General features: G+C 43.9%; 1 protein-coding gene and 1 pseudogene across 1 annotated transcript; one reads left to right on the forward strand and one right to left on the reverse strand.

Moving 5' to 3' along the window:
- Nucleotides 1-293: 293 nt before the first annotated feature.
- LOC129833932 (ecto-ADP-ribosyltransferase 5-like) lies at nucleotides 294-4,184 on the forward strand (annotated as a pseudogene).
- LOC129833388 (voltage-dependent calcium channel gamma-4 subunit-like) lies at nucleotides 3,173-27,255 on the reverse strand. The gene is made up of 4 exons (XM_055897958.1): nucleotides 25,067-27,255; nucleotides 7,878-7,961; nucleotides 7,274-7,414; nucleotides 3,173-6,682 (listed from the first exon to the last, which is right to left on the reverse strand). Exons 1-4 carry the CDS (start codon nucleotides 25,287-25,289, stop codon nucleotides 6,147-6,149), a joined length of 984 nt encoding a protein of 327 aa, XP_055753933.1. The 5' UTR covers nucleotides 25,290-27,255; the 3' UTR covers nucleotides 3,173-6,146.

Consider the following 27,255-nt stretch of genomic DNA (forward strand, 5'->3'; position numbering starts at 1 on the left):
AGCGTGTGGAAGAAAGATGTCTTATCTTATATTATCTGATCTTACCTTTTCATGTCCATAACGTCCTTGTCAAGGTAATTAAAACATACAAATGATTGACCATTTACTGGAATATAGAATAGAAAGAGTTTCACTGCAGAGATTCAAACATCTCGTGTCAACCTTCAGTACAGGTCAGTGACTCACTATTTGACAGGCTGTGCGTTTGTATGACTGTCTTTGGACCAGGCTTAGTAAGACCTGGATCCTTGTTGAAATAAGACATTTCTTGACTAAGTTACTTCTAATCTTAAATGTGTGAGGTGAACCTTTGCCACCGTAAGACGAATGGAGAAATAGAAAGTCACATTTAGAACATTAGGACAGAGCTGAATTATGTCATTGCGCTTCTGTATTACTGTCATTGGAACAGGAACAGTTCGTCCTGGGTTCTTGTTAATCTCTTGTATCATATTTGACTGATTTCTCTCTCGTTTTTAGATATGGGGTGTGAGTGTGAGAATAAGAAAAGATGGCTGGTTGGTGTTTTTGTATCTTTGGTGTTGATCATCTTGTTGATCGTCTGTCTTTACTATGCAGTGGTGAGTTATTTATTCACTCTTCATTTATTATATTATACATATTTAACTGTCATTGATTGCCCTCGATCAGTGTTTACCAAACTCTATTACAAGCACCTTCATCGTGGGGTAGGCAAGCCATCGCTCCATCATACAACCCATCCTGGGGTAGCCAAGCCATCGCTCCATCATACAACCCATCCTGGGGTAGCCAAGTCATCGCTCCATCATACAACCCATCCTGGGGTAGGCAAGCCAAGGCTCCATCATACAACCCATCCTGGGGTAGCCAAGCCATCGCTCCATCATACAACCCATCCTGGGGTAGCCAAGCCATCGCTCCATCATACAACCCATCCTGGGGTAGCCAAGTCATCGCTCCATCATACAACCCATCCTGGGGTAGCCAAGCCATCGCTCCATCATACAACCCATCCTGGGGTAGCCAAGCCATCGCTCCATCATACAACCCATCCTGGGGTAGGCAAGCCAAGGCTCCATCATACAACCCATCCTGGGGTAGCCAAGCCATCGCTCCATCATACAACCCATCCTGGGGTAGCCAAGCCATCGCTCCATCATACAACCCATCCTGGGGTAGCCAAGTCATCGCTCCATCATACAACCCATCCTGGGGTAGGCAAGCCAAGGCTCCATCATACAACCCATCCTGGGGTAGGCAAGCCAAGGCTCCATCATACAACCCATCCTGGGGTAGGCAAGCCAAGGCTCCATCATACAACCCATCCTGGGGTAGGCAAGCCAAGGCTCCATCATACAACCCATCCTGGGGTAGGCAAGCCATCGCTCCATCATACAACCCATCCTGGGGTAGGCAAGCCAAGGCTCCATCATACAACCCATCCTGGGGTAGGCAAGCCAAGGCTCCATCATACAACCCATCCTGGGGTAGCCAAGCCATCGCTCCATCATACAACCCATCCTGGGGTAGCCAAGTCATCGCTCCATCATACAACCCATCCTGGGGTAGGCAAGCCAAGGCTCCATCATACAACCCATCCTGGGGTAGGCAAGCCAAGGCTCCATCATACAACCCATCCTGGGGTAGCCAAGCCATCGCTCCATCATACAACCCATCCTGGGGTAGGCAAGCCAAGGCTCCATCATACAACCCATCCTGGGGTAGGCAAGCCAAGGCTCCATCATACAACCCATCCTGGGGTAGGCAAGCCAAGGCTCCATCATACAACCCATCCTGGGGTAGGCAAGCCAAGGCTCCATCATACAATCCATCCTCACCACTACTGCTGTATGCAACTGTGATTTCAAGCACTGGACTGTTTCCATTAAAATAATCCTCTGGGATGTAGGGACCTGGCATGTCTTTATTTGACACTATGAAATGTTGTTTTTACAGTTCAAGCCGTTTGCGCTGGACATGGCCCCAGATTCTGTTGATGAGAAATATGATCGTTGCACAACGGAAATGTACACTAAGGCGGCCAAGTATCTCCAGGAAGAGAGAAATTCAAACTCAAAGTTCAATGAAGCCTGGAAGATAGCCAAACAAAAAGCAAAGTCACCTAAATATGGTCTGAACAGAGAGCATTCCATTGCTATGTATTTGTACACAAATAAAAATTAAAAAAACAAATCTAAATCACAATCCTTCTACTTTGACTTCAACAAAGCAGTTAGAAATGGCAAATCACTGTATGGAAAAACATTCCAGTACCAATCCCTGCACTTCTATCTGACTGATGCCATTCGCATCCTTAAACTAAGTCAAACAACATGTAGGACCACCTACCGTAGAACTGTGTTTTGATCAGAGTGTTGTTGACAAAGAGATCCGTTTCGGTTCTTTCACCTCAAGCTCTCAACTCAAAACCTTATACACTTTCGGTAACGTTTCCTGCTTTGAGATCAAAACATGTTTCGGGGCTAACCTGACATATTACTCTGCCTATGCAAATGAGAGTGAGGTTTTAATTCCGCCCTATGAGGTATTCAAAGTCACTGAAGTCCAGAAGAACCAGTGGTGTGAGGTTGTCTACAAGGTAGAGAGCACTAGATCTCAGAGCAACCTGAATTGTAGATTGCTAAATGGAGTGCAATCAAACCAGAGAGGGAGCTTTTTTCCATTCAGCAGAACATCAGATAAGCCTGCAGGCTTCATAATGCTCTATTTTATGTTCATATTTACTGATCATTCCCCAGCAATGTACAATGATACGTCATCTGAAACAAAGAAAACAGTTCCATCTGATTTGTGCTTTTACAAAGGTACAGCTCTCAGATCAATAGTAAAAGCCTGTTGAAAAGCTGCATTGCTTGCTCAGTTAAGATTGGTGTTTTATTTTCCTGACATTGTACAGTTCATCTGTGAATAGAAAAAAGAATGAGGCTTAACATGAATTGCAGCTTCTTTTGAAACCAACAAAGAAAAACATTGAGAATGAATACCTGAATACTGACACTTTTTATGTGCTATTATGCCTATGCATTAGATTTGAGATGTGATACGTTTTACACTTGTCTTGCCTGAAAGAAAATAAACAATAGGGAATTGAAGGGAATCAGACACACAATAGAACGACAGACAAAACATACACAAGCCAAACAACAAGAGGTTGTACCCCAATTTTATTTATTCTCATTCATAGTAACAACTTTATGTTGACTGTTGGATGGAGACTGAAAGAAAGATAGAGAACAGCAATATCAGCTAACAGAGATGTGATGGGAATCAGCAGGTAGTTCCTCAGAGTTAGTAGAGGAGAAGAGTACAGGCATACTGTGTGTGTGTGTGTGTGTGTGTGTGTGTGTGTGTGTGTGTGTGTGTGTGTGTGTGTGTGTGTGTGTGTGTGTGTGTGTGTGTGTGTGTGTGTGTGTGTGTGTGTGTGTGTGTGTGTGTGTGTGTGTGTTTTATTGTTATAACAGCAAGGCTCAATAGTAGTCCTGTTTAGAACATTGAAACACATTATAGGTGTTGAGCACAGAGGCATAAAAGACATGTGTTCCTCTCCCTCTACGTTCATCACTCTACAGAAGGGAACGGGAATGTGTTTTCAGTGTATTAAATGGTATCCCAGACAGGAACAATGGTATCCACCTCCATGAGTAAAAAGCATGACCGATGCAACAAACTATCAAAGTCTTTTTCCGTCATCACATCTTGTTTGATACATTATTCTATTAAAAGATGTGATTTCAATTCAGCAACACTCTATACATGCTTTGTGTTGGCTTGACTTTTGTATATACATTTTCACATTTCAAACCACCACACGTCTGTTTCAAACTGTAACAATGGTCACACAATGATATCAGCATTTCCTGTTTACGGTGGCCCCTCAGGGACAAACATCCACTTTGAAATCCCCTGCCCATAGTCCAGTTCTCTGCCTCACAACAATGGCAATAAAGCAGTGAATCCTTGAATCTCCAGACGTCAAGGGGTTGAACTGTAGAAGCTATAATGGAATATTTCCTGAGAAGCCAAAATGAAAGAGAGGTTTGGAGGACAAGGATGCCATGGATGACTGGAGCTCCAGTTTACAGATGTGGATTGGCGCTAGGCCTCTCGAGAGATGGCTAACTTTTTTTTCTCCCAACCTTCAGATCGACTTCTCTGTTCTGCACTGGACGGTGGAGACCTAGAAAACATCCACCCAGACAGAGAGCAGACAGACAGACAGGTAGCCTTTCAGCCACTTCATTCTCTGTCGGTTCTCGATCCTTATCCAACCGCCGGCCTGGCTGTTGAAAAGCTGAAAGAAGTCCTGTGCTCTCTCAATTCCTGGGAGAGTCGGCTTTTGTTAGCTGCTCTTTTCCTGTGACCAGTGCCCCCACAATGTCAAATCTCAGTAGGGTTTTAGATTAGAACACGGAAGAAAGGGGACTGGGGACTGACATAGAAATAAATAAAGATTGCAGAATGTCCATAGGTTCCATTGACATCATCATGTCAGCCATATTGGACTGGACTCTATGGTGACTGAGCAGTAGGAATGATCTTTGACACAGAGATGAGATGGGGATGAATTGAGATTGCTGTAGGATGAAGGGTATCAGAGATAAGTTTTAATACAGCTGGTTCGACTTAGCAGTTATGGATAAAATGTCATCAATCCAGTTTCAATTTAAAAAAAGAATTAAACATACACTGAGTGTACCAAATATTAGTAACACTTCCCTAATATCAAGTTCCACCCCCTTTTGCCCTTTAGAACAGCCCCAATTCGTTCGGGTTTGGACTCTATATGGTGTCGAAAGCATTCCACAGGGATGCTGGCTCATGTTGACTCCAATGCTTCCCACAGTTGTCAAGTTGGCTGGATATCCTTTGGGTGGTGGACCATTCCTGATACACACTGGAAACTGCATGAATAACCCAGCAGCATTGCAGTTCTTGACACAAACCAGTGTGCCTGGCACCTACTACCATACCCTGTTCGAAGACACTTCAATCTTTTGTCTTGCCCATTCACCCTCTGAGTGGCACACATACACAATCCATGTCTCAATTGTCTCAAGGCTTAACAATCCTTCTTTAACCTGTCTGCTCCCCTTCATCTACACTGATTGAAGTGGATTTAACAGGTGTCATCAATAAGGGATCATAGATTTCACCTGGATTCACCTGGACATTCAGTGTCTGCACATTCAAAGGTGCCATTTCTCTTTTAAACTTGAAAATGTACAACACATTCTTAATCTGGAAATTAGCAGTAGTTTGGATGTGTGTTTTTTTTTATAACAGATGGTCATTTAATCATAGAAGTGTCTAGAATTAAATGGCTATGGTTGCAGGAAAAAAAGGGCATAATATAACATAACTCTAACCCTCACCTTAACCAAACCCCTAACCTTAACCTAACTACAACCAACTAAGTTTTACATGGGTTCGCTGGTCAGTCATGTCCCTTTAGTTTTTCCCAGATACAAATGAATGGCTTTGTTGAGAACTCAATCCTTGGATTTGTTTCTCTATTAAACTGACAGTGACACAAAGTAAGGCTGGACAACAGTAGCTACTAACAGATATCACAGAGACACAGAGCTCTACTCCAGTAGGCTATACAGTAGCATGCAAAGGTGACAGAGGGCTTCAGGTTGGACAATACATTTAGTTGAACTACGTTCGATACTTAAAGCAGGTAAAATAGGGTGAAATGTTGTACATTGAACAATTCACGCAACAGTTTCCCAACACACATTGGCAATCAAAATCCATCAACAAGAGGATATTCCACTCTCTTCTCTTTTAAGCATTTCAAGGACACATTTTAAAGGGAATGGTTTTCTTGTATGTAGTGTACGACATAAACAATGATGGTGACTAGTCTGTTGCAGTCAAAAAGCACACAGGAACAACAAGGAAGAGAACCAAGCACTGTTTATGTCCAGTGACCCTTAGAAACCATGTCACGGGCAACATTTTATAACCTTATATCTCTGTCCATGTCCTCAGTCCTCGTCCTCATGTTGTTTTTCACTGAGGAGGGGCTTTGTCTTTTCACTGGCTCCGTCTTTCCCTGGAACCACGGACTCTGACCTACCTCCATCCTCCATCCACATCAGGGGGGCATCCTCAGTCCACCGGCCCGTCTAAAGCTCATCTCACACGGGCGTGGTCCGCCGGTTGACCCCGTCCTTCAGGTCATTGGGGAAGCAGTTGTGCAACTGCAGGAAATTGCCTGAGCCGTGCTCGGGGCTGTATGCGTTCTCCGGCACGCCCCCTTTCAGACCCCCCTCGCGGGTCAACGTGTACATGGTCAATTCTCCCAACGGCCCCGTTGCCGAGGTCCCACCCTTCAGCCTCGCCGGCGAGTTCTCCTGCGAAGCGTCAGAGGAGCGCGAGCTGGAGTGGGACGTCCGCCGGCGGAAGCGGTAACTGGGTATGCGTGAGTAGGGTGAGGAGGAGGACATGGAGCGGATGAAGTCGCGACGAGCATGGAAGCGGACCTCCTTGTTCTTCTCGATGTAGATGTTGACAGCCAGGACGGCCACCATCTCGGCCACGATGAAGGACAGCGCTCCGAAGTAGAAGGACCAGCCGTAGCTGTAGGTGTTCTTCTTGTCCTCATCGCGCTTGTCACTGGGGTCGCCGGCGTTGCTGGAGATGTAGACAATGATGCCAATGATGTTACTCAGGCCTGAGAGAGTTATAGAAAGACAGAAACACAGAGAGAGAGTGTATATGAGGGAGACACCGAAACAGAGACAGAGAGAGACAGAACATCAGACAATCTCTCAGCCCATTGGTTTTCCTATCAGGCTTCGGCCCTAACTTGAGGAACGTGTAATCAGACCTCTGGATAATACTAGTCATCAGTCAGAGATCCCAGGACACATCTTCTCTCTGGTCTGATAAGTAATGAACAGTCTTAATGATCGGTGCCACTTCTCTACATGACTGACCTCCCCAGCCCTAACACACTGCTCTAATGTATGTAGAGGACAGCGTATGGCCTTCTCAGCCTGCGCTGTGAATGGACTTCACAATTCAGACCGAGCACAGGTAACTGATGACGGTGTGTGTGTGTGTCAGGCCCTGAAGGGTGTGTGTGTGTCAGGCCCTCAAGGGCGTGTGTGTGTCAGGCCCTGAAGGGTGTGTGTGTGTCAGGCCCTGAAGGGTGTGTGTGTGTCAGGCCCTGAAGGGTGTGTGTGTGTCAGGCCCTGAAGGGTGTGTGTGTCAGGCCCTGAAGGGTGTGTGTGTGTCAGGCCCTAAAGGGGGCGTGGCTTACCTGCGGCTACGAACAAGATGCCGGCGCTAAGCAGGATGCTGTTCCTGCTGCTATAGATACGTCCCACGGCCAAACACAGCCCCCCCAGCATCAACAGACAGGTGCTGAGGATAGGAAACACACTGGACGCCCGCACAATACCTGGAGTAGAAAGAGGTATGGTTAGTCAAACACACACACACACACACATGCGCACACACACAAACACACACATGGACACACATACACACACTCTCTGGCACGACTAACAGTCAGAGGAAAAACTCCCTGCAGCTTTTTTCTGTACACACTGAGTGCTACTGTGGGTTTTAGATATTGAATAAAATCACTCTTTAAAGTCTAATGTCTTGGGGGAATATAAGAAAAAATAACCATAACTTAAAATGACGAGCAGTAACAACAGTTAGGATTACTACACACACAGTCATGAGGTCTGAACATTTATTAGAAGAGAAGTGGAGAAGAGAAGTGAAGTGAAGATGACAGGAGAGAGGAGAGGAGAGGAGAGGAGAGGAGAGGAGAGGAGAGGAGAGGAGAGGAGAGGAGAGGAGAGGAGAGGAGAGGAGAGGAGAGGTCAAGAACAGAAGAGACAATGACCACTCACGTAGGAGGTATTCTGAGCTGTCTGTGTCATAGTCGTTATCATCTGGGAAATGGTTGATACGGTAACAGCTCCCTACGTTAATCCCTGCAGGACATTGAAAGAAACATTGCATTGAATTTACACACCGTGAGTGAAACAGCTGAGGAACAGACCTCAGTTATTTTCTTACATCGTCAATCAAATCAAATGTTTTATAAAGCCCTTTTTACATCAGCAGATGTCAACAAATGCTTATACAGAAACCCAGCCTAAAACCCCAAACAGCAAGCAAAGCAGATGAAGAAGCATGGTGGCTAGGAAAAACGCCCTAGAAAGGCAGGAACCTAGTAAGAAACCTAGAGAGGAACCAGGCTCTGAGGGGTAAACAGTCCTCTTCTGGCTGTGCCGGGTGGATATTAAAAGAGTAAATGGAAATTAAGGCTAGATCGTTCTTCAGTCACAATGGTTGTAGAGGGTGCAACAGGTCAGCACATCTTCAGTAAATGTCAGTTGGACTTTCCTAGCCGAGCATTCCGAGGTCAGTAGGTGCGGTAGAGAGAGCGAAAGAGGGAGGGAGGGAGGGAGGGAGGGAGGGAGGGAATGAGGGAGGGAGGGAGGGAGGGTCGAAAACAGTAGGTCCGGGACAAGGTAGCACGGCTGGTGAACAGGTCAGGGTTTCATAGCCACAGGCAAAAAGGCAGAAACTGGAGCAGCAGCACAACTATAGTGGGGCAATAAAGTATTTAGTCAGCCATCAATTGTGCAAGTTCTACCACTTAAAAAGATGAGAGAGGCCTGTAATTTTCATCATAGGTGCACTTCAACTATGACAGACAAAATGAGAAAAAAAATCCAGAAAATCACATTGTAGGATTTTTAATTAATTTATTTGCAAATTATGGTGGAAAATAAGTATTTGGTCAATAACAAAAGTGTATCTCAATACTTTGTTATATACCCTTTGTTGGCAATGACAGAGGTCAAACGTTTTCTGTAAGTCTTCACAAGGTTTTCACACAATGTTGCTGGTATTTTGGCCCATTCCTCCATGCAGATCTCCTCTAGAGCAGTGATGTTTTGGGGCTGTTGCTGGGCAACACGGACTTTCAACTCCCTCCAAAGATTTTCTATGGGGTTGAGATCTGGAGACTGGCTAGGCCACTCCAGGACCTTGAAATGCTTCTTACGAAGCCACTCTTTCGTTGCCCGGGCGGTGTGTTTGGGATCATTGTCATGCTGAAAGATCCAGCCACGTTTCATCTTCAATGCCCTTGCTGATGGAAGGAGGTTTTCACTCAAAATCTCACGATACATGGCCCCATTCATTCTTTCCTTTACACGGATCAGTCGTCCTGGTCCCTTTGCAGAAAAACAGCCCCAAAGCATGATGTTTCCACCCCCATGCTTCACAGTAGGTATGGTGTTCTTTGGATGCAACTCAGCATTCTTTGTCCTCCAAACGCAACGAGTTGAGTTTATACCAAAAAGTTATATTAGACCTGAGGCATGGTTCTAGGTCTCTGGTCCTCAGAGCGAGGGAGCGGAAGAGAGAGAGACAGAGAGAGAGACAGACAGAGACAGACAGAGACAGACAGAGACAGACAGAGACAGACAGAGACAGACAGAGACAGACAGAGACAGACAGAGACAGACAGAGAGAGACAGAGACAGAGAGACAGAGAGACAGACAGACAGAGAGACAGACAGACAGACAGACAGACAGACAGACAGACAGACAGACAGACAGACAGACAGACAGACAGAGAGAGGGGGAGAGAGAGAGAGAGATGTAAGAATTAGATGCAGCATACTTAAGTTCACACAGGAAACCAGATAAGACAGGAGAATTTCGCCAGATAGGACAGACTGACCCTAGCCCCCCAGCACATAGACTATTGCACAATATACACAGGAGGCTGAGACAAGAACTTGGCAAGAACTTGGCCGTGTAGACAAAGTGTTTCCAATCTCTCCAAAAGAATGTGGTGATTGATGGTGTCAAAAAGTGGTACTAAGGTCTAAAAGCACGAGGACAGAGGTAGAGCCTCGGTCTGAGGCCATTAAAAGGTCATTTACCACCTTCACAAATACAGTCTCAGTACTATGATGGGGTCTAAAATCAGACTGGAGCGTTTCGTATACATTATTTGTCTTCAGGAAGGCAGCTTTTTAAAACATGTTTGAGAGGAATGAGTGGGAGATTCGATACAGGCCGTTAGTGGGGGGGGGGGGGGGGCAGGCTTTGGCATTTTCAGGAGAGGCTTCATTACTGCCCCATTTAGTGAGTCTGATACACATTATGTTCAACATAGGAGGGCCAAGCACAGGAAGTAGCTCTTTCAGTAGTTTAGTTGGAATAGGGTCCAGTACAGTGATGTGTATTCATGGCTGCCATTTCATTTTTTTCAAATCGCAACAGGCTGAATATATCTCACAAGAGAAAGCATCAGAGCGAAACAGAGTCTCTCTGTTTCTCTACGTGTAGGTCGTCTATCTGATGCTGTCTGGTCCAAACCAATATGACATTGTTGCCGCCCGTAGCATTGAATCCAAGGGAAGCCAGCAAGCATCTGGCCTCCATTGAAAAAAAAAATAGACAAAACTAGCCAATCATCGTTGAGCTAAACTGAGCGACCTCAGCTGTGCATGGTCCAGGTGCATAAAAAGTGTTAACTATCAAATCCCATTGAGAGCATACGCAATTGACAGAAAAACTTTACTTGTTGCTTCTTGTTGTGTTGTTTTCCCCCGGTAGCTAGCTAGCCAGCTAGTTAAAATTGGCCCTTTCCTAAATTAGCCATGGATGGAGATAGGGATTTGGAGTTTGGTTTTACTTAATTCTCTGTACTGGCTAATGATTAAAATGATGGAAGTTCAATATGTAGCTAGATGTAGAAGGCTAATGTTAACTAGCTAATGTTGCCCATAAATGGAAGTTAGGCTAGCGAGCAAGTACTTTAGCCAAGTAGCCTAGGACAGCAAAAGATAGCTTGTACTGTATGACAGAGCGCTAAGCCGTTTCGTGACCATAAAAGAGAGGAGGATGGCATTGGAGTTTCTCTACAAGTAGAGTGAGTCAACATGTTTTTCTACTTGCACGAACGCTCACACAGAAATCAGAACCATGGACAGCCATATCATAATAAGCTTACGTTGATTGGACTGTTTTGGGTATGTTTTAGTTGTCACTGTATTAGACTAAGCAGAGGTGATTTGATGATGTTGAAATGTTGAAGTTGAAATGGTGTTGGAATAGTGGAGCTCCTGTTTTCTTTGTGACTTGCTGTAACTCTCTGTGGTTCTAAATCAATAGTTGTTTAGTGGTCTGAAAATATCAGAAACATTAACTTTCTTGACTATGCTGTAGGTCATGTAACTATCTGTTACTGTACATGCAATATGCTTTGTGGACTTCACTGGACAGAGGTGGCTTCCTCAGTGATTTTACCCACACACTGCTTCTGGTCCAGTCGACAGCTGGAAGGTTTAGAGGCCATGACTATTTTCGTGAATGTGTTGAGAGATACAAGATAAAAGAACTTGAGTGTCTGCATTGATCCTAGGTCCTGGCAGTTCTGTGCAGACTCAGGACAACCGAGTTTTGGAGAAATAGGCAGATTCAAAGAGGAGTCCGTAATATGCTTTCTAATGATCATGATCTTTTCATCTAAGAAGTTAATGAATTCATCACTGCTGAAGCGAAGGCCACCCTCTCTTGGGGAATGCTGCTATTTAGTTAGCTTTGCAACAATATCAAAAATACATGTTGGATGGATTTTATTCTCCTCAATCAGGTTGGAAAAGTAGGCTGATTGAGCAGCAGTGAGGGCTCTTCAAAACTGCACGGGACTGTCTATATTTACACACAGTGTGTGAAAAAGCTGAGGAACTGACCCCGGTTCATTTCTTACACATTAGACTAATACAGTACTTGAAGATAAGGGCACCAGGGGGACAATATAAGATAATAGAAACTGGCATCTCATTTAAAAAATATATTGCCTTCCTCCTATTGAAAAGCTCTAGATTCTCATAACTTAGTGATGAATAGCACTGTAGGACACAATAGGACACCATCTTTTATTCATCCACTATAACAAACTGGTTAACACTGAGATATTCATCCACTATAACAAGCTGGTTAACACTGAGATATTCATCAACTATAACAAGCTGGTTAACACTGAGATATTCATCAACTATAACAAGCTGGTTAACACTGAGATATTCATCTACTATAACAAACTGGTTAACACTGAGATATTCATCTACTATAACACGCTGGTTAACACTGAGATATTCATCCACTATAACAAGCTGGTTAACACTGAGATATTCATCCACTATAACAAGCTGGTTAACACTGAGATATTCATCTACTATAACAAGCTGGTTAACACTGAGATATTCATCCACTATAACAAGCTGGTTAACACTGAGATATTCATCTACTATAACAAGCTGGTTAACACTGAGATATTCATCTACTATAACAAGCTGGTTAACACTGAGATATTCATCTACTATAACAAACTGGTTAACACTGAGATATTCATCTACTATAACAAACTGGTTAACACTGAGATATTCATCCACTATAACACGCTGGTTAACACTGAGATATTCATCCACTATAACAAGCTGGTTAACACTGAGATATTCATCCACTATAACACGCTGGTTAACACTGAGATATTCATCCACTATAACAAGCTGGTTAACACTGAGATATTCATCCACTATAACACGCTGGTTAACACTGAGATATTCATCCACTATAACAAGCTGGTTAACACTGAGATATTCATCCACTATAACACGCTGGTTAACACTGAGATATTCATCCACTATAACAAGCTGTTTAACACTGAGATATTCATCCACTATAACACGCTGGTTAACACTGAGATATTCATCCACTATAACAAACTGGTTAACACTGAGATATTCATCTACTATAACAAACTGGTTAACACTGAGATATTCATCCACTATAACACGCTGGTTAACACTGAGATATTCATCCACTATAACAAGCTGGTTAACACTGAGATATTCATCCACTATAACACGCTGGTTAACACTGAGATATTCATCCACTATAACAAGCTGTTTAACACTGAGATATTCATCCACTATAACACGCTGGTTAACACTGAGATATTCATCCACTATAACAAGCTGGTTAACACTGAGATATTCATCTACTATAACAAGCTGGTTAACACTGAGATATTCATCTACTATAACAAGCTGGTTAACACTGAGATATTAATCTACTATAACAAACTGGTTAACACTGAGATATTCATCTACTATAACAAACTGGTTAACACTGAGATATTCATCCACTATAACACGCTGGTTAACACTGAGATATTCATCCACTATAACAAGCTGGTTAACACTGAGATATTCATCTACTATAACAAACTGGTTAACACTGAGATATTCATCCACTATAACACGCTGGTTAACACTGAGATATTCATCCACTATAACACGCTGGTTAACACTGAGATATTCATCCACTATAACAAGCTGGTTAACACTGAGATATTCATCCACTATAACACGCTGGTTAACACTGAGATATTCATCTACTATAACAAGCTGGTTAACACTGAGATATGGAGCTCATGGAGCGCTTGTTCAACTGAACTTCATCTCCTCCTTGGTGGCGGAATACATTATTCCATTACTCCCCCTCTTGGTTCGTACACTGGTGTCAGAAGTGGGATTGTGAGGAAGTGGAAAAGAATGTGAGGAATGGTTTGTCCTCAGACCTCGATGGTGTGTTCAACGCGACAAGGGGATGTTTGGCTCACCTCAACCCATTACCTTTTCCCTATATTGGCTTTAGATAAAGCAGCAAGCAGCCGATGAGAACCTCATCTAAGGTGAGGTGAGGCAATGGTTATTTGTTCTGGCTTCCAAAAAGGTGCAGTCAATGCCCTGCGTCTCTCTGGGGCTTGCAAATTAAGATTCCAGCTCATTGCACAACATGTAAATCGTGGGCCACCACAAAGCCAATTTGAGTTAGATGCTGGAGGAACAACACACACACACACACACAAACATACACACACTGACATTACACCACAGTGTGATTAAGAATGCATTACCCAGAGGTATTTCGTGCATTTCAGTGCATGTCCAAATTCATCTGAGGTGAATCTCTGATTGGTTGAGCTCAGGGAAAACAACCACCTTATTGGAACAACAAAGGAGTGGGCTCTCTGATGGCTTTAAGTACCTGTCTCTGTGTGTGTGTGTGTGTGTGTGTGTGTGTGTGTGTGTGTGTGTGTGTGTGTGTGTGTGTGTGTGTGTGTGTGTGTGTGTGTGTGTGTGTGTGTGTGTGTGTGTGTGTGTGTGTGTGTGTGTGTGTGTGTGTGTCTGTTGGGTAGGGGAGAGACCTATTGCTGTAATATTGTACACACTCAGGGGAGGGAGGGAGGGAAGGAGGGAGGGAAGAGGAGGAGGTGGAGGGATTAGGGTGGAGGCGGGAAGGAAGATGAGGAGGAGGGAAGAGGAGGAGGTGGAGGGATTAGGGTGGAGGAGGGAAGTAACATGAGGAGGAGGGAAGAGGAGGAGGTGGAGGGATTAGGGTGGAGGAGGGAAGGAAGATGAGGAGGAGGGAAGAGGAGGAGGTGGAGGGATTAGGGTGGAGGAGGGAAGGAAGATGAGGAGGAGGGAAGAGGAGGAGGTGGAGGGATTAGAGTGGAGGAGGGAAGGAAGATGAGGAGGAGGGAAGAGGAGGAGGTGGAGGGATTAGGGTGGAGGAGGGAAGGAAGATGAGGAGGAGGGAAGAGGAGGTGGAGGGATTAGGGTGGAGGAGGGAAGGAAGATGAGGAGGAGGGAGGAGAAGGTTAATGGATACATAGTGTTGTTGTGGTATTGCTGTTCAGCCTCCAATTCAATAGACTACTTACCATCTCTGCCTTGGGCTGGACTGGACTGTACCTGAGTTTATTCGCAGTGTTGAGCACAGCCAGCACTCAGCAGTGTCACTGTCAACAGTTACTGTGGTGTGTGTGTTTGTGTGTTTGTGTGCTTGTTGCATGTGTCTTGAACGAATGTTATAAGATTCCATGGACACCTTTAACCATAGTGTTGTTGTGGTATTAACCATCTTATTTCCTCCCTCAGATCCCTAATGGCTGAACACCAGTGACAGGGTTGACACAGTTTCCTCCTGACTGTATAAAACCTTATTAGGTGAGTAACCACCAAGGAGGACCCTAACAGCTAGTCAGAGACCCAGGAGACCCTCTCTGTACACCCAGGGTGACTCACAGAGCAGGGGCCTTGAGACACACACATAGCCATTAACTGGGTCTGCTGTTTAATAAGGACCGTAAAATCACACAGTCTGTCTGTATGTTTATATGGCAAATAAACACCTCATGTAACTGATAATTGTCCCGAAGAAGAGCATCGTTACCCAGTAGTGGTGCGTGGGTGAAATCCCTGGGGAAGCCCCTCCCCCCATAAAAAGCCAAATTTCCACATACAGTATATGTTGTGATAATTGCATTGTTTGCTCTATAACCTGCTAGAACCACAGAGAGTTACAGCAAGTCACAAAGAAACAGGAGCTCCACTATTCCAGCACCATTTCAACTTCAACATTTCAACATCATCAAATCACCTCTGCTTAGTCTAATACAGTGACAACTAAAACATACCCAAAACAATTTTGTACAATCAACGTAAGCTAAATAAGATGTCGCAGTGCATGGTTCTGATTTCTCGCTGTGTGTGTGTGTGTGTGTGTTTATTTAGGTGGAAAAAAACATGTTGACTCACTCTACTTGTAGAGAAATGCCAATGCCATCCTCCTCTCTTTCATGTTGACAAATGACTCTGTCATACAGTACATACTTTTAGTTTTGTTGCCCTAGGCTTCCTGGCTAAAATGCTTTCTCACTAGCCTAACTTCCGTTCATGGGCAACGTTAGCTAGTTAACATTAGCCTTCTACATCTAGCTACATATTCAACTTCCATCCTCTCAGACCAGGGGCACAATGTATGAATTAATGGTTGGATCAGAATCGCCGTTATAATCATTGGCCAGTATGGAGAATTAAGTAAAACCACAAGTCCAAATCCCTATCTCCATCCATGGTTAATTTAGGAAAGGGCCAATTTTTTCTAGCTAGCTAGCCACTAAAGGACAACAACACAATGAGATGCAACAATTAAAGTTGTTTCTGTCAATGACGTATGCTCTCAATGCGATTTGATAGGAGTGAAGCCAAATCCAAACTGGCTTCTTTTGACACTCAGTTTAGCTCAATGCTGATTGACTATTTTACACTTTTTTGTTAAGGGAGGCCAGATGCTCACTGGCTTCCCTTGTCTTCAATGCTACGGGTGGTAACAATGTCATACACTTTATGACCAGACCGCATCAGATAGATGGTCTACACGTAGAGAAACAGAGAAGTGCTGTTTCACTCGCTCGGATGCTTTCTCTGGTGAGATACATTCAGCCTCTTGCAAATTGAAGGAAAATTATGAAAACACAGAGACGAAAGATAAATAATTGAATGTTTTTTTAATTTTGGGGTAAGCCTGGCTTCTCTTGGCATCAATGAATACACACCACTGTCGTTACCAGGACTGTTATTCTCATCTGTGTTTTGTTCTTTCTAACAAAAGCGATGTTTGGACATGACAATGACATTGCTGGAATGGACATAACGGGTGAGCAGTCATTTATTTATGTCCAGCATTTCCCCTCTCTTGCCTCCTCACCCATCTCATCTCCTCCCTCCCCCAGAGCGTCTCACTCAGACCCCAGCTCCAACCTCCCCAGTCTGTCTGCCGCCATGGCCCCTTCCACCTGTGTGTGTGTGTGCGTGTGTGTCTGTCTAGGGGAAAAGGTAAAGAGAATATTGCATCTGATTTGTAATCCGATTAGAGACAGAGGCTCCTGGGCTTGTGATTTACGAGCGGTGGTTATCAGTCTAATGTCTAAGGTGTGTGTGTGTGTGTGTGTGTGTGTGTGTGTGCGTGCGTGCGTGCGTGCGTGCGTGCGTGCGTGCGAGAGAGAGAGAGAGAGAGAGAGAGAGAGAGAGAGAGAGAGAGAGAGAGAGAGAGAGAGAGAGAGAGAGAGAGAGAGAGAGAGAGAGAGAGAGAGAGAGAGAGAGAGAGACAGACAGACAGCGTGTGAGAGAGAGACCAGTCCCTGAGGCCTTCCTTGGAGACCACCGCTGGGCACATTCTCTCCATGGCAACCCCAGTTCTGTTCCAACAGCCTGATTTCCATAATGTCTCTAAGGATGCCTTTGACATCTTCATTGTGCTTTAGTACAGCTGGCAACCACCGACAGCCTGTCACATGACTCCCTGTCAACAGCCCCCTAACCCCTCAAGAAATATATCCCCATACACACACCTGTCTATACCTGTTGTTTACGAAGCATGTGTCAAATACATTTTGATTTGAAACACAAAACACAGATATTACATCATGTACCCACACACACATGCCCTGTGAGTGAAACAGCTATCACAGCACATCATTGCTGTGGGTGACAGAGTGATGTACTTTGTCATTATTGTGAATTAACTCAGCTCAGCCAATAACGAAAAAGCCTCAGTGGAATAAGCCAATCGCAATACAGTATCACAGCATCATATCCTACACTCTCTCAACTCTCCCTGGTGTCTACCCTGCCTTTTTCCTATCCTCAAGACATATCATCTCTCCAGTTGAATATTTTAATGGGCAGATTAATTAAGGAAACCCTCCAAATGAACATCAATACATATATCTATAATATATAGTATAGACACATCATTAATACAGCCTGGGGGCTATAATGTAATGGTACATGAGGTGGCTGTATAGTACAGTCAGTGAATGTAAGGCAGAGTCCCAAATGTCACCTTATTTCCTTTAAAGTGCACTACTACGCTACTTTCAACCAGGGACCATATGTCTCTGGTCAAAAGTAATGCACTACATAGGGAATAGGGTGTGATTTGGGACTCCTTACATTCACTGACTGTACTATACAGCCGCATAGTATACCATTACATCATGAAAAGGGGCCAGTGAGGCTGTGGGTTGGAGTCTATCAGGGGGAGTAATCTGGTTTTATAGAGCTGTAAACAGATAGGACACTGTTCCCCAGCCTATAAAACAACCAGCCACTGTTCCCTGGTCCTCTCAGGTGGTAGCATAGAAATGTAATTACTAGAAGGGACAATTATTCTGTGATGGGTGGTCCAGCTCCCAGCGGCCATATTAATCTGTTTCTATGGTGGTATAGGCAGCTGGAAGTGCTAAAGGCTGGGATCGCTAGAGGTGCGACTTAATAGTGCAGACTGGCTTCCTCTCCTTGTCTCCTTTCCTTCATCTTCACCAACGTGAATACCGGGATGCATCTCAATAGGCTAAAGTGGCTTTTTCTCCTTGTCTCTTTTCCTGCATCTGCAGTCTGTTACAATGGGATAAAACTGGATAGGTTAAATTTAAGTCACCGGTAAGGATCCTCCATTTCCCATTCAAACCTGTGTTTTCAGATCAGTACAACTGAATGAGAGGAGGTGAGGATGAGGTGAGGAAGCCACTTTAGACTATTGAGATGCACCCAGCATCTCCATAGTTTCCAGCCCACCCACATAATAAACTGGCTCTTAGGTTTGAGCTTCAAAACTAAATATAGGAATAAATGAATCATTCAGTAATGATAGAGTTTGAGTGGCGGTTCACCGATTGAAATGTCACCTGTGTGTAATTTGTAACACATGGAACCAAGCAGCGCTCCACCTGATTTTGTACTCCATTGGCCTATAGTTAGTCATCAGGGTTCAAATGTTATGGTGTTGTCCCCTTATTGGCTCAATAGACCCCCATATAAACTCAGCAAAAAAAGAAACGTCCCTTTTTCAAGACCCTGTCTTTCAAAGATAATTCGTACAAATACAAATAACTTCACAGATCTTCATTGTAAAGGGTCTAAACAATGTTTCCCATGCTTGTTCAATGAACCATAAACAATTAATGAACATGCACCTGTGGAACGGTTGTTAAGATACTAACAGCTTACAGACGGTAGGCAATTAAGGTCACAGTTATGAAATCTTAGGACACTAAAGAGGCCTTTCTACTGACTCTGAAAAACACCAAAATAAAAATTCCCAGGGTCCCTGCTCATCTGCGTGAATGTGCCTTAGGCATGCTGCAAGGAGGCATGAGGAATGCAGATGTAGCCAGGGAAATAAATTGCCATGTCTGTACTGTGAGACGCCTAAGACAGCGCTACAGGGAGACAGGACGGACAGCTGATCGGCCTCGCAGTGGCAGACCACGTGTAACAACACTTGCACAGGATCGGTACATCCAAACATCACACCTGCGGGACAGGTACAGGATGGCAACAACAACTGCCGGAGTTACACCAGGAATGCACAATCCCTCCATCAGTGCTCAGACTGTCCGCAAAAGGCTGAGAGAGGCTGGACTGGGGGCTGTAGGCCTGTTGTAAGACAGGTCCTCACCAGACATCACCGGCAACAATGTCGCCTATGCGCACAAACCCACCGTCACTGGACTAGACAGGACTGGCAAAAAGTTATCTTCACTGACGAGTCACGGTTTTGTCTCAACAGGGGTCATGGTCGGATTCGTGTTTGTCGTCGAAGGAATGAGCGTTACACCAAGGCCTGTTCTCTGGAGCGGGATCGATTTGGAGGTGGATCGGAGGGTGAGGCCTAGGGCCATTCCCCCCAGACATGTCCAGGAACTTGCAGGTGCCTTGGTGGAAGAGTGGGGTAACATCTCACAGCAAGAACTGGCAAATCTGGTGCAGTCCATAAGGAGGAGATGCACTGCAGTACTTAATGCAGCTACCGACTGTTACTTTTGATTTTGACCCCCCCCCCCCACATGTCTGTGGAACCTGTTCAGTTTATGTCTCAGATGTTGAATCTTGTTATGTTCATACAAATATTTACACATGTTAAGTTTGCTGAAAATAAACACAATTGACAGTGAGAGGACGTTTCTTTTTTTGCTGAGAGGAGAGGAGAGGAGAGGAGAGGAGAGGAGATGGAAGGTGGAGAAGGAAGGAAAAGGTAGAGATGAGAGGAAAACAGAGGAGAGTAGAAAAGTGGCAGTGCTGGTGGAAGTGAGAGCCCGGTGGCTAATTAGGACCCTTGCGGCCTTTCGGCGGACACATTTTAATTACAGACCTGTGAAGCATGCTGAGAATGCCAAGCGAGATTCAAAATAAGCTAATTATGAGCGCTATAGTGAGAAAGGAGCTGTCCAGTGCTGAACTTAAACTAACAAAAGACAAGGGTTTGATTTCAGCACCGGACAGCTTCTTACTCTCTGCTACAGCTAATAGCATAGATGGCAGGGATGCTGATGGGTGGGGATGCTGGACAAAAGGGATTTGTCTTCTGCTGACAAATGTATTCAAAGATTTACGGCACCCTACTCTGTGGACAGCGCTCAAGCTCTCTGCTCTGTCTGCTCTGTCTGTGAATGGAACCAGTGACTGGAACCAGTGATTGGAACACAAAGTGCTTGTGGAATAGTGATTTCCAGAGCACTAAATTGTGAATTTCTGAAATTACAATCACAAGGGAATAGAATTAAAGATAGCCATTGACCAATCAGAAGTTATAATTTGTGAAACATGCCGCTAGGCTACATCCTGCTTTTACATTTTTATCCCATGCATATACATGTCGAAAGAATGAACACTTGCTGAGCAGAACACTGAGAAATGAGCTGTCCAGTGTTGAAATGAAACTAGCACAGAGGCTAATAAGAACACATTAGTGGGCTGTGTTCATGCTAATAGCTCTTGCTATGTGCTACTTTAATTTCAACACTGGACAACTCAAGATTCACTCTGCTCAACAAGTGCTTACTGTCCCCATGTTTTAGATGTGTTACAATGTGTTTCTACGGTCTGGTGTCACAGCCGTTGACTCCTAGAGAGAGGCTGCATATCTCACACTTAATGCATGGACCTGGAAGTTGGATTGTGAGGTCAGGTGACAAATACCTTTTCGCACTGACCTAACTATCAATTGCATTACCCAGAATGCTTTTTCAAGTTTCAAGTTTTCAGCACAGATAGAACTATGAGCTAGATATTTCCCCAGATGTATAAATGTGAAGCATCCGGTTGACATTTCCACTCACTACCAAATATGGTGATGAGAGGATGCCCAGTGGCCCACATTCTGCTCATTTTCTCATCGATGAAACATTTGATCTTCATACAGTTTTCTTTTTCCAAACTACAATTTATAACAAACAGAGTGGACTGCGTTTTGTAAACTTTACCCATTCCCAAAGTTTCAAAAAATTCCATTGTTTAGATTTAGAAGGAGTGCAAGGGCGAATTGCACACAAACTTCACCAAGTAGGCGTTCCCTAGCCGAATTATGCAAATAAATATTGGAAAGTGCCACTAGTTCGTCCTTGGCTCTGCCCACTATCATTAATTTGCTCAGATGAAAACGACAGACTTTGGTCTATCTTGGGTTAGTAATAAAAACTCTTTGTTTTTATTGTCACTAGTAGGCCTGCAGTGAAATACTTTTCTTGCTTTCTCTTTCCCAACAATGCAGTAATCAAGAAGTAGGGCAAAAAAAGAAATACAAAAGTCAAGTAGAACCAAAACACACGAGAAATAGAAATGAGAAGAAAACGAGAACGTGAGTAAGCTATATACTGTACAGTGTCAGTTCCAGGGTCAGTTACGAGAACGTGAGTAAGCTATATACTGTACAGTGTCAGTTCCAGGGTCAGTTACAAGAACGTGAGTAAGCTATATACTGTACAGTGTCAGTTCCAGGGTCAGTTACGAGAACGTGAGTAAGCTATATACTGTACAGTGTCAGTTCCAGGGTCAGTTACGAGAACGTGAGTAAGCTATATACTGTACAGTGTCAGTTCCAGGGTCAGTTACGAGAAAGTGAGTAAGCTATATACTGTACAGTGTCAGTTCCAGGGTCAGTTACGAGAACGTGAGTAAGCTATATACTGTACAGTGTCAGTTCCAGGGTCAGTTACGAGAACGTGAGTAAGCTATATACTGTACAGTGTCAGTTCCAGGGTCAGTTACAAGAACGTGAGTAAGCTATATACTGTAAGGTGTCAGTTCCAGGGTCAGTTATGAGAACGTGAGTAAGCTATATACTGTACAGTGTCAGTTCCAGGGTCAGTTACGAGAACGTGAGTAAGCTATATACTGTACAGTGTCAGTTCCAGGGTCAGTTCCAATACCATATTTACAATGTGCAGGGATACTGGAGTGGTAGGGGTAGATATGTATAGGGGTAAGGTGACTAGGCATCAGGATATATGATAAACGGAGTAGCAGCAGTGTATATGATGGCTATTTTAAGTTACGTTTTTATTGTCATGTGCACTAGTACAGTGAATTGTGCACTAGTACAGTGAATTGTGCACCGTCAATTGGCCTTTCTTGCTTGCTCTAAGATCTGGCATGCGTCAACAACGCCTGGGCACAGTCTCTTCCTCTTGTGTTCTTATCTACTGATGATTGTCCCCATGACAACCGAGGGACACTTGTACACTCAAATGGCGTCTGGTGTGTTGATAGTGGTACATTTGATCTGTTAGCCTTGTAATACATGTTGATCTAAATGTCAGAAAGATTGTCTGAATAAATAGCATTTCTAGCCATAATGTACTGTACTGTAGATAGACTATAAATAGGCTATTCAGATATACAGTACTGTAGATAGGCCTATTTATAGTCTATCCAGATATATACAATAACTGTGGAACCTCTGTATGTGCAAGAACTGTAGTAAACAAACATAGCAGTCAAAAATAGGGAAAAACTTGTTTTCTTTTTTCCCTTTCCTTGATGGACGATGCAGCGCTTTTATAGGTTTTGGACCGTGGCGTCATAATGGATGCGAACATTTCGTCACACGTTTACATCATTCATACACATCAAGCACTGTTATCTTATTTGGTGTCTTAGATTTTTTTTGTTCCTGTTATGTTTACTACCGTGCTGTATGTTTACACGGAATAGATAGGCTATTTGCAGAGCTGAAAGAAACGACAGGGAATAGGATGTTGAAAAACGAAGGGGATGTATTGAAAAATCAACTAGGTGTCCTAATTAGACTATCATGGCCTGTAATATATTTGATAGCCTATAAAACCACGGATGTGTTGGAGAGCTATACCAATCATAGGCCTGCCATCATCCATGCTCATCAAACTTGCTCAGCCTTTCCTATTCCAGCTGTTTTTTTCCTGTAGAAAGCAGCCAGTAGGTGCAATAAAACACTGTGTGATAACCACATCAGAGATACTGCACTCCGGCTGCCAAGCCATTTGTAATCTCTGATGGGCCTGTCCGAGCCACGCCTGACTTTCAAAAAAGTACCTGCATCAGGCGCGTCCATGCGCTCGTGGATGTCTGTGGTGTGGAGCAGGCATGGATAGATCAGGAAAGATTCATAATGTGTGTTGGAATAGGAGCTGAACACACAGAAACAGACATAGGCTGCCTACCTTTTGGATGACATAAATTGATTATGCCGCCGAAGCCTCGTGTAAAATAACCTGGCTAATCTTGTAAACTTTTCTAGCTTTTTCAAATTGATAGTGTGTTAAAATGTTGTCCATATTTATAATTTCAACAGTGTTGCTTATTAGCAAATACATTCACTATCAGGAGGCCAACATTTTGTATGATGACGAATTCTGGCTTTAGTCTAAGTCAAACATTTTGGCCGCGCAGTTTATTCAGCACCACCGACAGCTGCTCGAGCGCTATGCTCTGCCTGCGATTGGAACACAACAAAGTGCTTCAAGAATAGTGACTTCACGCGCGCTAAATTATACATGTCTACTTGCTAGTGATATCCACACCCCTCAGCACACGTATTCTCAAATCATTACTAACAGCATTGAGGTCAGGAGTGACTGTGGGTTGACTGAAGGGACACTTGACTTGCAAATTGGGGTGGTAAGCCCTAAGGTCCCATGAAGATAAGACAACCTTGTCATATAGGCTAGGATAAATCCCAAGCCCTTGGAAAAAACTAAACAAGTACAGGTTAAAGTCTGATTTGTTGGACAGCGATTTCAGCAGCTTTGTTTCACCCACGTAAGCTAAACCACCTCAAATTATCATGGAACATTAGGTTACAGTATTCAAGTAGAGTTTGATACAAGAACCTAAACCTTGAAAACGTCTTAATTCCAATTGTTCTAAAAGGCTAACAGCAGTGGATGAATGGTAATATATTGTTGCCCTTGCCTCCGCATCTGACCAACTAGACTACGAGCCATGTAGGCCTATTGGGGGCTCTGGCCTATACACGACGTATTATCAAAATACTTAACATAAAACTACATTAAGCAAGCATGTCTAGCTATACCTATAAAAAAATATATGCATTTGTACATCTTTAATGGCATAAGAACATTATATTTTACTTTGTTTGGACAATGAGATCTCTGTACAGATTCGTCTTTATTTTTACAACCTAGTCTCTCATGTTTCCATAGCAATTAGAGAGACGTTGCCAAGCAACACCCTCAAATACAATAAAGACGTGAATGAAGGCAGAGCTCGTCCTGAAGGCAGGACTCATAAAGGTCCTCAGAGCGTCTTTAAGTTTAGGAAACAGCAACAGTGTAGTGAACATACCAACCAACTTCACTCTGTCAGTGATTTATAAACTTTTTAAACAAGTGTGTTGATAAACTTGTTTCCTCCATTATCTCCCATAATCCACTCATAGAATTAGAGCACCGTTTCTGATAGAAACGTATTCCCTGTATTTAAACTAGATCATTCTTACGGCCAACACCTTCTGCGTTTCGTGTATGTGTCATGCTCATATCACTGCCAATCAGTCCTTATTAAAGACTACCATATTTACTCTCACCCTGTTTGGCGCGCGTAAAAACACACTCTTTGACGGCGTTAAGTCTTCCTCTCTCTTAGCGAAGAGAAGCCAATACAGTTGATAGTAGAAACAAAACAGCACTTCTATGAGACAGACAATTACCTTGATCATTCTTCCTCCAAATATGTAACATGAAGCCAAATACTTTTCCCTTTTCTGTTTTTAATATATTAGGCTACCCGTAAGCACCCTTTCTCCACATGAACTCAACATGACTTCACATTACCAAAGTATAATAGAAAGAGTAACCTATTTCAGCTTGCCTTACCTTCAATACAACAGATTCTCCACAGCCCAGAGTGCGTAAGATCTCCCCTTGCCTTCTTGGGTTGTGACTGGGTGTCATCCGTACTGGCATTGGTTGCGTTGCATATGTATGCCCGTGAGTACAGCCAGTAGTCCGTCCCGATGGCTATGGTCATGAGGCTGAAAGCGGCGAAAGCCCCCACGGTAGCCAGCAGTGTCTGAACCCCACGGTCACACCACGCCATGGCGCTTCATATTATTCAACAGAGCCCCGTCTACACACACCTGTAGAGCGTCACGGCGCGGCGGGTCATCTGGTCATACCGCATGTCCACTGCGCTTTGCTCGCTCCTCTCTCCTATCCAAGGATCTGAGACGTAGGCTACGTGTTGACTATGGGTGACACCGGATCAAAATGTTCACTTGGAGCTGTAGCGCTCACTCCGTGTGACAGCCAGCTTGAGTGATCCGAACGGGAGAGAAATCGGTGTCCACACTGATCTGACGCGCCCAGACAGCCCACATGTTTGGCCATTCATATTTTCTGAATCGCCTGATATTTAACCCCAGGTTGATTTTATGTTCCTGGTTTGCTCCTAACCTATATACCAACTTTTATTGGAATCATAACCTATCAATATCACTGATCTATGGAGAGATGTCACTAGGAAGGGAGGGGCTGCAGAGAAATAATGACAGTCCGGTATTGACATCTCTCTCTGTGATCTACCTCTCAAGCCAGTTCAAGCCTGGTTCATGTGTCAAAGACATGGAGACCTGAATTACCCTCCTAAACCCCAGATATCTGGCACGAGATATCACCCAGATACGTGGTGCTTACCAGTATTGTCTTAGACCTACTCTCACTACTGACTGCTGCCCCCAATGCCACTGTAACTTAAGCCTCTGAAAACGAAAATGGCGACAGTCACTCGTATTCTTGATTATAATTTAAGCTAAACAGACTGGCAATCAGGATAGCTCAAGCCCTCTGTGCAGGCTGTTAAAAATGCACTTAGATGTTTACTGAGTACATGTTACTATCAAGCACACTATAAATCACAGCAGACAGTAGGACACCACTGTTCTTCACATGTAGCCTGAGGCCTATATGCTATTATAGGTATTGATGAAACAATATTACAACCTCATGCCACATTAACCTTTGGAGAAGACTAGAGACAAGCATATAAGACACAGCCTGCATCTCAAATGGCACACTATTCCCTTTTTATTGCACTACTTTTGACCAGGACCCATAGGGCTCTGGTCAAAAGTAATGCACTATATAGGGAATATGGTGCCATTTGAGATGCACAAAGAGCTACCTGCCTGTGCTAGCCAGCCTATGACAATGACTGATACTGTATGTAGGCACAGCATGTAACAAGAGGCAGTAAAAGTCACAGTGGCCAGAATTTACAGGCTATTGTCCCTCTGTGAAGGAACAACAGGAAGCACCATCCACCCCTGACGTCATGCTGGGCTTCTGATTGGTTGGCTTCCACCAGGCCCAGTAGATGTAGTCTGGGGGTCAATAGTTTGTGTGTGTGTGTGTGTGCCTGACACAATGGTCGATCACTTACTGGAGTCTGAAGAGAGCCAAGCACAACTACCCGTTGCAGCTGATGAGCGTTTACTATTGTCGATATGGAAGCAAACCATGTGGCAACAGAGAGTCAGTTAATTGTGTGGCTGGCTGTAAGCTTTACAGCAAATTATTAGGGCCAGGAGTCTTTTATGACCATGTGACCTGATCAAGAAAAACTCCTGGGTCCTTATTCAAAAAGTGTCTCAGAGTAGGAGTGCTGATCTAGAAACAGTTCCCCTGTCTGTGATCAGTAGATGGTTTTGTGTCTTTATGTCACTGTTGTCAAACTCATAAGCATGTTCACTCTAGGGCAGTTTCTCAAATGGCACCCTATTCCCTTAATAGTGCACTACTTTTCACCAGGGCCCATAGTGCTCTATAGGGAATATGCTGCCATTTCGGACTCTAATTCACCTTGGAAAATTGTTCAACTGAGCATCGCCTTTCATATAATCTATCCCCTTATCCTCCACTCTTTCCTTCATTCTTTCCCATGTAGTTCTGTCCACCACACTCCCTAACATCTACTGTTCTATCCTCCTCCCTCCACCTCTCTCTGCTGTTGTTGTTCTTCAGTCGACCCCTCCCTAATTCAACCATACTCCCCGATGTTGCTTCAT

Source organism: Salvelinus fontinalis, chromosome 34 (genome assembly GCF_029448725.1).
Source record: "Salvelinus fontinalis isolate EN_2023a chromosome 34, ASM2944872v1, whole genome shotgun sequence".
In the NCBI taxonomy this organism is placed as follows: Eukaryota; Metazoa; Chordata; class Actinopteri; order Salmoniformes; family Salmonidae; genus Salvelinus; species Salvelinus fontinalis.